The sequence below is a fragment of the Pygocentrus nattereri genome, chromosome 4, assembly GCF_015220715.1.
Source record: "Pygocentrus nattereri isolate fPygNat1 chromosome 4, fPygNat1.pri, whole genome shotgun sequence".
Classification (NCBI taxonomy): domain Eukaryota; kingdom Metazoa; phylum Chordata; class Actinopteri; order Characiformes; family Serrasalmidae; genus Pygocentrus; species Pygocentrus nattereri.
Genome location: NC_051214.1, coordinates 20,987,059 through 20,998,883, shown reverse-complemented (window position 1 = coordinate 20,998,883; position 11,825 = coordinate 20,987,059). Strand labels below are relative to the sequence as shown.

General features: G+C 39.3%; 1 protein-coding gene across 2 annotated transcripts in view; it reads left to right on the top strand.

Annotated features, from left to right (window-relative positions):
* The window catches only part of LOC108415822 (E-selectin-like), an 80,602-nt gene extending 71,131 nt beyond the window's left edge, over positions 1–9,471 (top strand). Inside the window, exons 14-15 of one of the 2 annotated variants that reach the window (XM_037537869.1) lie at positions 7,806–7,892; positions 8,826–9,471. In XM_037537869.1, coding sequence (XP_037393766.1) covers positions 7,806–7,863 — 58 coding nt within the window. In that variant the 3' untranslated portion in view covers positions 7,864–7,892; positions 8,826–9,471. Of the gene's footprint in view, positions 1–172; positions 7,699–7,805; positions 7,893–8,825 lie in introns of those variants that run through there. The other variant, XR_001856953.2, reaches the window with a different exon arrangement.
* The last annotated feature ends 2,354 nt before the right edge of the window (positions 9,472–11,825 follow it).

The following is an 11,825-nucleotide window of genomic DNA, read 5'->3' as shown; positions in this document are numbered from 1 at the left end:
TTGAAATTTCACTGGAGGTATTGGTATTGTTACTACTTGGCACTTATTGATGGGCTTTTTGATTCTTCTGAGTTTGGCAAGTTCTGTAGTGTGAAAGTGGTACACAAATAAAAGGGTTAAATAGTTTAAAATAGTTTAAGTAATATATCTGAACAAGTAGTTTTTAATTAGAAGGAGTATAAGGGGGCTGTTACAATGTCAAAACAGGTTACTCAAGTTTCAAAGGTAATTACTCCTGTTGATGTGGTACAGAAAATCAATCCTTTAATTAAAGGCATAACAAAGGTATCAGAGAAATGGTATAAGCGTTGGCCTGATATTGACCAACCTTGGCCAGTAGAGGGGACAATTAATTTAGATGTAATTAAAACAATGCAGGTGCTTGTGTCTACATACAAGGCAGATCAAAAGAAGGGTAAAAAAGGGGAGAAGCGTAAAGAAAAGAGACAGGAAGAGCTTGGTATGCTACAGCTGTTTGAGCATGAGGGACAGAAGCGGATGAAAGCTGCGCAGGAGAAGAGAAAGGGAGGTGAAGAAGAAATAGGGCAAAATACAAGAGAGACAGATAAATTAATGGCAGAAGTTAATACACCTTTTTCACATGTGGACTCTGTAAAGAAGCCTCCACCTTATGAGAAGGAAGTGAAGTTTGAGGATATCTATCCCCAGCTTCCAGTGATCAGTCAAGAGGGAAACTATCATATTAGAGATGTGGATGATCGAACAATAGAAACAGGACGAGCTCCAAAAGCAAGAAAAAACAGATGTTTTGAGACAAAGGGTAACTTGAGAATCATGAGGATGGAATCTGGAGATGAGGGTGATCAGAGTGACTGTGAGATCAAAGGTGGATATGACCCAGCAGTGAGGCGGATACTGGCTAGAGCGGAAAAAAGAGGAGACAAGACTTGGAGGAAAGAGGATTCAGGAGATGACAGCTCTGATGAAAGTGAGAATGGAGACAGTGATGAGGATCCAGAAAGTGAGGGATTTTCGTCAAGAGCATTTTTTCCAGCAATATCCAGTACCAGAATGGAGGAGGACAGACAGAGAGCCGTAAAAGAGGTTGAAAGAAGTATAGAGCAATGCCTGTCTTATTTGGACAAATCTACTGGATTTGAAAGCCGAAGAGCACTGGAGAATCAATTAGAAGGACTGCAGATGCAGAAGAAAATGTTGCAAAAAGAAGGCTCTAAAAAATTTGATATGAAATATGTGCTGCGCTCCAGAAAAGGGAAGAAACCTGAGAAGATGTGTCCAGTGGTCATTCGGGGACAGAGTTTGGAGTATAAGCCTTGGCAAAATACAGATATGTCAGATATTCTTGAGAAGCTGGCAACTCTTCAGAATGGAGCATATCCTTGGATTTCGAAGCTGGAGGAGATTATGGTGGGGACACAGCCTGCCATAGGAGATATTAAGAGACTTTTAGCTAATCTCCTAGGTGTTCCAGCTATGGAAGAAATTTTACAGAAAGCTGGACTTGATCGATATGTGGGGACTGCTGTGAATGATCCAGAATTGTTCTCTGCGATTAGAGATCGGATGTGGAGAGCGCTGAGGGAAACGTTTCCAACCAACGTGCATCCCGATATTATCTTTATTGAGCCATTGGGACAGGAAGAAAACCAGAGAGCGTATGTGACAAGAGCTCATCATGTGTGGAGAAATGTTACAGGAAATGATCCAGATTTGAAGCAAATGGAACAGTCAATTCTGAGAGCTAAGATACAGAAGGGTTTGCCCCTGTCAGTGAGAAGTAAATTGGCAGAAGTTGTTGGACTTGGAAGCATGGCCAAGGGTATATATATGGATCATATTGCACATCAAGTGGAACTGTATAGGAAAAAGAAACAGGAGAAAAAAGAACAGGACCAAGAGACTTTGAGGAAACTCACTCAAGTTCAATTAACAGAAAGTAAGAAGAAGGAGAAGAATCAAGCGGTAGTGATGCAGAGTCAATTCTCAAGAAACCAATTAGCATCACAGCCACAGCAAAATCAGGGCCAGCCACAAGTGTTTCAACCATCGTCAGTAGTTCCAGTTGTTCCCAATTCACAGCCAGTCTTTGGTCAGGAACAGACCTGGAGAGGAAGAGGTCGAGGAATCTTAGGAAGAGGAAGAGCCGAGGGTTTAAGAAGACAGATGGATCTCACATACAGCATCATGCTCAAATAGTGAAGTTGTTGCAGGCTATGATGAGGCCTAAAGAAATAGCAATAGCAAAATGTGCAGCACATCAAGCAGATATGTCAAAGGTTACACGAGGGAATAAAGCAGCTGATGAAGCAGCAAAAGCAGTTACAGGAGCGGATAAATTGGGTAAGGTTTTCTTGGTTACTCATGAAGTGGATTTGGAAGATAAGATTACACTTAAGGATGTGCAGCTAATGCAGGAAGCGGCTTCCGCAGTAGATAAACAGTTGTGGGTAGAGAGAGGTGCCACACAAGATTCTACTGGTCTTTGGAGAAATCATGAGGGGTTGATAGTAGCACCCTCAGATTTGTTAGGTTTGATGATTCATGAAGCACATGGTTTAGCTCATGTGGCTAGAGGTGAAGTGAGGAGAAAAATCACAAAGGAGTATGGATTTTGGGCTCCATGCTTATTAGAGCAGATTGACTATGTTATAGGCAGGTGTATTATCTGTCTAAAGAATAATGTTCGGAGAGGAATAGTGGTTCCTCCTGGTCATATTCCAACTCCGAGGGGTCCTATGCGTGAGTTAGTTGTGGACTTTGTTGATATGATAAAACCAATTGAAGGTAAGAGATATTTATTGGTAGTAGTTGATCGTTTTTCGCGTTGGCCTGAGGCATGTCCAACCGAGCGAAAAGACGCTCAGTCGGTGGCTAAGTTTCTGTGTAGGGAAGTCATAAGTAGATGTGGACTTCCAGATCGAATATCTTCGGATAATGGACGACAAGTTTGTGGATAAGACAATGAAACTGATTTTGCAAAAATTAGGAATCAAGCAACGGTTTGGTGCAGTCTATCATCCGCAAAGTCAGGGAATTTGTGAAAGAATGAATGGAGTTCTGAAAAACCGTATTATTAAGATCTGTCAGCATACGGGATTGAATTGGGTAGCGGCGCTTCCGTTGGCGCTAATTGTATGCCGATCAAGTGAGTTGCGTGATTTGCATATGACACCACATGAGTTGCTTACGGGAAGGCGGATGCCAATGTCTTGTTTACGTACAAGTGGGAAAGGTCCAAGCTTATCTCTTTTAGAAGATGAGATGCGAGCATATGTTACATATATGGAGACCTTGCATAAAAAAATATCTGCGTATGTTTCTGATAGGCAAAAGAAAGAGGAGGTGCAGGAGAGAATTGATGAGCAAAAGAGGGACACAATACAACCGGGGGACAAGGTGTTCGTGAAGGTGTTTAGAAGGAAGTGGTATAATGAACGACGTGAAGGACCGTTTGAAGTTGTTCGCAGTACAGGAACCGCAGTCCATGTTAAAGGGTCTCCAACGTGGTATCATTTCTCACATTGTGTTAAAGCACCAAGCGATGAGTTGCCATGTTCGCAGAGTCATGATGAGGGTTCAAAACAGTCAGAAGAGAATGCAGAACGAAGAGAAGAAGTCGAAATGCATAAAGATTTCCAGAGTCAAATTTCAGAAGGTGAGATTGTCCATGGGGTGGAAGATGTTGATGATGTTGTGTACATTTCTGATGATGGCAGAAGTGACTCTGCAGTTAATGGACAGGAAAGAAGGTTTGGTGACATTGACTTCCAATATGCCCCAGAAACAGCAGAACCTATTTCAATGGAGTGGGAAGCGTCAAAGGCCACAAATGGCAGTAACTCAGCTGCAGGAGCATTTGGGGGTTCAGTTAGAAGGAGGAGTCCAAGGCCAGTTCAGAAAAGAGTTAGACCCAAACGGTACGAGATTTGACTGAGAAAGGATTTTAGATAATTTAACTCTGCTAGATGAATCATATTCAACTACAGCAGCTTCTCAGATAATTTTGACAACACCAGATCCTTTAAAGACGGTAGTTAGAGCTAAAATAGGAAGAGGGGTTTATCTTCCCTGTCGATGTGAGAGATTTAATGTTGGAGGTAGTAATCCTCCTCGGTGGAGAAATAGTCGTGGTGAAGATGTGCTGTTAGAGGGACCTGAAGTTGATGCAGTTCCTCATAATAAGAGGAAGTATCTTTTATATAATGCTATGAGGTGGTTCAAAGTTAAGAATGATTGTTCACTTTTTGTGCGTAATGTCACATGGGAAGATCAGGGAGAATATACATGTACTTATTTCAAGCCACATTTTAAGTTTGTGCCATTTAGTAATGGGAAGGCTACATAACTCGTGAGGTTGTAGTTGTGTTAAAAGATGTGAGTCCTACTGGAGCACTTACAGCTGTGAAGAGTGTTCAGGGGGAATTACTTACAGCAACCACTCCAAGGGTGGATAATACACAGATGAGGGTTACTACTTTAGCTCCGGAAATAACTAAGAGTGTTAATACATCAACACAGACTACTACTTTAGATATGTCTCTGAAGGGGTTGAATGTTACTACAGCAATGGTGACAGCCTCTACTATTGTCACTTCAGGAAACATTACAAGTGAAGTTAGGACAAGGCTAATTTTGGCTAAGGAAACAGAGACAACATCTTTGTTGCCTATGAACTCTGTAAATGTGACACAGACATTTGATATGACATCATTAAAATTTAAAGAGGGGGTAAATGTAACTCAGAAGTCTATGCTAAAGATAGAGTCTAGTGTGAAGACTAGCAATGAGACTTTTGAAATTAGAGAACCAATGGTGGATGATGAGTTTTTTTATTCTGATTGGATATCAGAAGATATGATTGACCGTTATCGTGCATTACAGAAGAGAGAAGTTAAGTGGAAAGCATTTGGATTTGATTCCTCAGCAATGAAAATAGCAGACCCATTTGCGGGGAGAAATTTATAGTTTCAGCAGTTGACTCATTCTGTGAGATCAGTGAGTAAAGTGGATGGTCCATGTGTAGTGAAGATTCCAGCACCAGGTTCATGGTCTTTAATTTTAGAAGCAGTGCCGGAACCATTAGCTATCAAATGTCAATATTATGTAGTATCATGGTTGTTATATCATCAACACTCGCCACATAATATATGGATGGCTATATCATCGAATTTGTTTAGACCTCAGTTAGAATGTGCTTGGTTAAGTAACTTGCCATACATAAATTTACGTGATCAGCATGAGGATGTGACGACGGCGATTCCTGAGGCAATAGAGGTGAAACCAGTGCAGGCTGACAAGTGTTTTTGCTCAAATAATACTCATGGAGGTCCAGGGGTGTTTATGGGAATATCAGAGTGTAAGACATATATGATGACTTTGGGTGATCGTACAAAGTATCCTTGGGAAAACTTATATGAAGTGGTTTTTCATTTACCAAAGCGAAAGTCGAGTGTAACTTTAATGGTAAGGAATCATATTTCACCAGGAAATGTAACTATTGGGAATTTTAAGGATATTTGGTGGGTTTGTGGTGATAAAGCTTATATATTTTTGCCATATGGATGGACAGGTTGTTGTTATATGGCAACGTTAAAGCTACCGTATGAAGTTTTTACTGTAGGGATAGGACAAGCTCCTCGTGAGAACTCATCAAGTGGTCGTTTGGGAAATAGGAGGAAAAGAGAGATGGCAAAATTTCATAACTTGGAGGCCTATCATTGGAGAATAAGTCTTGGAGAGAAGTGGGGAATTGGAATATTTCCATGGTATGGTGTGACGTTTTTGGCTGATCATATTGATAATATTACTTATACATTACAAGGTTTTGCAAATGAAACAATAAAAGGTTTTGAATATTTGTCCAATGCTCAAAAGAGTCATAGGTTGACATTGTTAAAACATGATATGGTGCTTGATTACATTTTAGCTAAACAAGGAGGTCTTTGTGTGGCTTTGAATTTGACAGGAGACGACTGTTTTACTTTAATTCCTGATAGCACTGATAACATAACTAATGTTATAGATGCATTGAAACATATAAGAGATGCATTTGGTCCTTCTGAGGGAGCTGGATGGTCAGCTAATGCTTGGTTACTAGAGAAGTTGGGTCCGTTGGGGTCAGCTATAGTTCAGGTTTTGATAGCAGTGGTTATATCATTGTGTGCAATGTTTTGTTTTTGTACGCTGATATTGACCTGTGCGAAAGCTATGATATTGAGATGGGTAGGAGTTGTGATGCCAGGGGAAAATGGTCAGTTGTCAGTCTTACAGATGACTGATATAGAAGAGGAAGAAGTGATAACACCTAAATTGATGGATAAATATCCAATTTGAGTATTGAGCTTACTATAATCTTGACATTTATTCTTGTCTTTTGTCATTATGTAATGGGATAATTAATTTCCATTTATTTGATTTATATTAACTAATGTATTAATCAATATATTACTGTATGTCTGTGGTTTTGCAAAAAAGATACTGGCTGGTGCTTTCTTTCTTTCCTCTAGTATGAGAAAAAGGGGAGAAAGGCTACTGGGAATGCTGAAGGAAATTGTCCCGACAGAGAAAATAAAATGGACTGGAGGATGTTCCTATTCACGACATCATTGACACCACGATGCTGTCCAGAGTCAAGGAGGAGCTTCAGTGTGACATATTCTCATGTTTATGTATACCTTTACAAGTATTTGTTTGTGTTCCATTATATTATAATTGGTGATATTCTGTTTATTGTACCTGTTTGAAGAATGATGTTTCTGTTATGGGGTAAGTACATTGGGACCTCAGATGTTTTTTTCTTTTCTCGATGGCTAGGGATATGGTTGCTAGGCAGGGATAGGTCTGCTGGAAAGTCCGATGGGTTGACCAGCTGGAAGGTGGACATTTTTTTATTTTATTTTCTGAGGTTCCAAATGTATTTGCCAAAGTGATTTGTTATCATCCTTTTAAGACTGACTTGGAGTACAATAGGTGGTTGCTCAGGGCAGGAGGACCACGAGAGACTTTTTCCTGTCTAGATTGTTTGATGGACATTTAAGAAAGAAAGCTGCCTGACAGGTTTTTCGTTCTCGCACTCCATGTACTTAAAGTATGCAAGTAAGAACCCTTCCTTGTTTTTTTTGAGACGTAAATGTCACAAAAAAGGGGGGAACTGTGGTGAATTTGATCTTATTAATTCTATAGTCGTAACATTAATTTTTATCATATTGGTTATTATACTGTGTAAGATCCTGGTTGAGTTATCGTGTGGGCCTCTGACTGAAATAGTAGTAGGACAATAGGGTCTCAGTCGAGCTGATGAAGGAGGCATCTGGACAGGAAAGGGGCCCCCTGAATGATTAATAAGGTCACATATGGGGTTAGACGACCAGGGTCATTTTGGAGAAGACATTAGGTTAAATACCTAATTTGGTTTGAGAGCAGCCATACATCGAACTGAGGCTATCTTGACAGAAACCAGATGTGGGCTATACGTCCACAGCGGGTATAAAACCAGGAGCTGAAATGTATGTGGCAGAGACTATTGGCTGTTCTCTCCAAGCTGTTTCACGAAGGCTTGTTTTGTGACTTCGACCTCTCAATGCTAATAAACATCTTTATATGCAAGAGACGGGTGTCACCGAAGAGTTTGTTCCTACACCTTTACAGCATCGCAACTAAAGAAACCACAATTATATTCATTTTTCTTTCTATTACACCTGAAAAGTTTGACCTTAGGTAAGTTATGGCTTCCTACACAACCTCAACTTTTATTGTACCTGAAATCTTTATTCGTCTCAGCCACTATAGTTGGACTCATCCATGTTTATGTTTTTTTTTTACAGTAACTCGGACATTGATGTGCCCTCCCAAGTATACAAGAGCATCGACAGTTTAATATAGAGAAACTGTGGCTACAAACTACAAACTAAGTGAGTATAATGATCACAATAATAGCCTTAAATGTAGTAACACACAGTTAGGCCCAGTCCCATTTCTTCTCTTTACCCCTACCCCTTGTTTTTGAGTGTCACCCACGGAACTGAGTTACAAGGGGTAGTGGTTGAAATCTTCCCTACGAAATGGGACCCTCAAATTAAAAAACATCACTTCATTAACAGCTACTAGTGCTGCTCTGTAGGCGACCCTGCCCGTCTGCAGTGACAGCAGAGGAGGGTAAAGTTCAGCTCCTCACTGCTGGGCTTTAGTTACATTTAGGGCATCATACGCCTTTAAAGAGGGGGGCAATTATTTATTATCACCCACCACTAATTCTTCAGTGATATGAAGCTGAAGTCAGATATTCACCAGATTTTTGTTCGGATTTTCCCGTTCCACCTTAAATGGAGCAGCAGTTACATTCTTGCGCCTCAGGCGTCAGAACTGCTGGACTATTTAAGGTGGAACGGGAAAGTTAGCCAGCTAGCTACTGAGACATTAGTGCACTATTAGTGATTTTTTATGCTTGTTATGAAGAAAAATGACCAAAATACACTGAAACAACATAAACTATGATAAAACAGTGATTATTGTCATTTTTAACGGAGAAAATTCCCACATTTGTGGGTTTCTTTGGTCTCTTGTGCTCCATCTTAGTGATTGTTTTCTCATATCTCTCTGTTTGGAGGGTCATATAGCCCCAACACTTCACCCTACCCCTCTGTCTCAACAAGAATCAGGACTCCCTACCCCTAGACGTGAACGTGCAAAACAGAGGGTTATGGGCTCAGTGGTAGGGGCGAGGGGTGAAATGGGACTGGGCCTTAGAGTTGCACTTTAACACAGTCTAGCGTTCTTGTTTATTTGGTGATTCAGTGATGTTGAATGAAGCTGGTACTAGAGTTTTTCCATTCTTTTCTTTACAGAGGGCCCTACTTGTGATGACCCGGTCAGTCCTCTTCAGAGTGAATGAAGAAATGAATAACAGAGTGAACACATTGAGGTTGATCCTTGGTTCTCTGTACTATGCTTGAATGAATTGACTGGAAAGGACGTCACTGATTATTTAAAATATTGTCTTCTTCCTAATGGAAGTTTTTCATAACTTATTGAACATATTGTTCTGTATTGTTTGTGAGTAGATACATGAATCTTGAGACGTATGACATGTTGTGTATTTGTTTTCGGGACTTTTTATTTTTCTGAATATATTTATAACGGTTACCACGACTACTGTACCTTATCCTAAGAACTGTAATCTATTTATTTGTTTCAAACAACTAAGCTAATGTTGTTCAGCCATTTACAAGCGTACATTGTCCGTATTGACTAGTGATTTTCTAAATGGCAGAAAAGCAGCTCACAACACACATCAGACATGATTAAAATGTGGCCGAGTGAAATATTATTTATATATGGTTTTATATATGCTTACATATATATATATATATATATATATATATATATAGGAGTTAGTGTTTCAGATATGCCTCATGTGCGTTTATTTATTTATTTTTGTGTTACACATGAATGTTTGAACTTTCCTAAGACAAATAAAAACCCTGAAGTTGATGCCGATGTATGAATTTATTTTTAAACAAATAAAAGATGTAAACCAAATGTTTGTAGTCACCTGCTCATCCAGTGTTTCTTCTGAAATTAAAGGTCTTAACAGGCTGTTTGTCCCCCTCTTGCAGCAGATATAGACTCTAGTCTTCTAGAAAGGCACTAGATATTGGAACGTTGTTGGAACATTGCTGTGAGGATTTGATTGCATTCAGCCAAAAGAGCATTAGTCAGGTCAGGTACTAATATTGGATGGATAGTTCTGCAGGATTGCAAAAACCACTCATCTCATCCCAAAGATATTCCTTAGAGCTCCGTCAATCCAGAGATCACAACATATTCTATGTTTCAGTATTTTCCAATATTAACCTCTTACTAAATAAATACTTATTGTGCACTAAACTTTAATTAAACATATTTAAGTTAGTTCCCTGTGGGGAGTATGTTAACTTATTTTCACTTAGAAAATCAACATGTAAATTTATATAATTTGGCCTCAGGTGTCTCTTATGCTTAGGACCGCATGTACACTCACCAGCCACACCTGTTCAATTGCTTGTTAACACAAATAGCTAATCAGCCAATCACATGGCTGCAACTCAGTGCATTTAGGCATATAGAAGTTGTCAAGACAACTTGCTGAAGTACAAACCGAGCATGGAGAATGGGGGAAGAAAGGTGGTCTGAATATTTCAGAAACTGCTGATCTACTGGGATTTTCATGCACAACCATCTCTAGGGTTTATAGAGAATGGTCTGAAAAAGAGAAAATATCCAGTGAGCGGCCGTTGTGTGGACGAAAATGCCGTGTTGACGTGAAGAATTAAGGCAGTTCTGAAGGCAAAATGGGGTCCAACCTTTTACTAGCAAGGTGTACCTATTAAAATGGCTGGTGAGTGTATAGTATACAGCAGCCTAGAAGAGTTTTCTTTTACTGAGTCTTGTCACGATTGGCCCCTCCCAGTCCTCCACGTGCTTTTGTTTTGTTTTGGTCTTGTCCATGTGCTTTCTTTGTTTTGATTGTCAGCAATCTGAGTGGATGTACTAATACTGATTTTAATACTGTAAATATCACTACCCTGGCAGGATCCAGCATCGAAAGAGTCACAGAGTATAACGCTGTTGTTGGAAGACAACCTTGTATCTCCAAAATGGTGACTTTACAGGAGAGGGAAAAAACCTACTTTACTTTCAACATAAGTCAATGGAACCAGACGTTTTTTCCAAGTTATTTTGGGTCATTTCTTTCAGTCCATTTATCATGAGATTTACAGACCATGTAAAGGGTAACACGCATTTTCAAATTATGTCAAAAACTGAAAAACATCAAAAATGCAGATACGAAGTTTTCTTCAGACAACAGTGATAGGTATCTTGATATATGGCTGGATGATAAACTCACTTTTAAATCCCATATTAACAAACTGATTGGTAAATGTAAACAGAAGCTCGGTTACCTATATAGAAATGAATCTGTTTCCCCATGTATGCAAGAACTACATGGACCACAGTGATGTAATTTACAAACGTGCATCTGCCAGTTCCCTCAAGCCACTGGACTCAGTAGCTCTGTGCTGAGGTTCATTACTGGAGACCCTTATAACACTCATCACTGCAGACTGGATGAAAACGTTGGACGGCCCTCACTATCAACACAGCGGAAAACACACTGGTTTATTTTTATTTATAGAACGCTCTCCTGCTGTATGCCATCATATCACTGTTGTCGGAACAAAACCTTTGTTTTTGTCGTTTTTCAGTTTTTGACCTCATTTTTGTGTGTGAATTTCATGATGAATGGACCAAAAGAAATGGCTCAAAATGAATTCTGGTTCCATTGACTTACATTAAAAGTAATGCAGGTTTTTTCCTTCTCCTGTAAAATGACCATTTTGGAGATGCAACATTTTTTTCAGACAACAGCGATATATTACTTCAATGACGTCTGTAAATAATGGTGTTTATCAGACTTGCTCCAGAGGCTGGATCACAGGAAAATCTGTCTTTAGTCCCAGTGCACCAGTGAACTGGACCCTCACTACAGGAAACACTACTGCTCAGTTCGTTGGGTCAGTCAGACTCTCTAACCACCTCCACTCCACCTCCACTGATACTGTTTTACCTGATTTTATGCTATTATTGTCTAATTTTCATTATTTTATTACTTATTCATTATTATTCTTATTCTTATGTTTATTATGTTTGTTTCATTTTTATTTTATTAACTTTTACATTTTAGCTATGTTTTAGTTGTTGGTTAAATTTTCTACTGTATTTTTATTATTAAATTTGATTTGAGTCACTTTTAAATAAAATTTACTTTTATAATTTGATATGATCTTACACATTATCAATCCCTT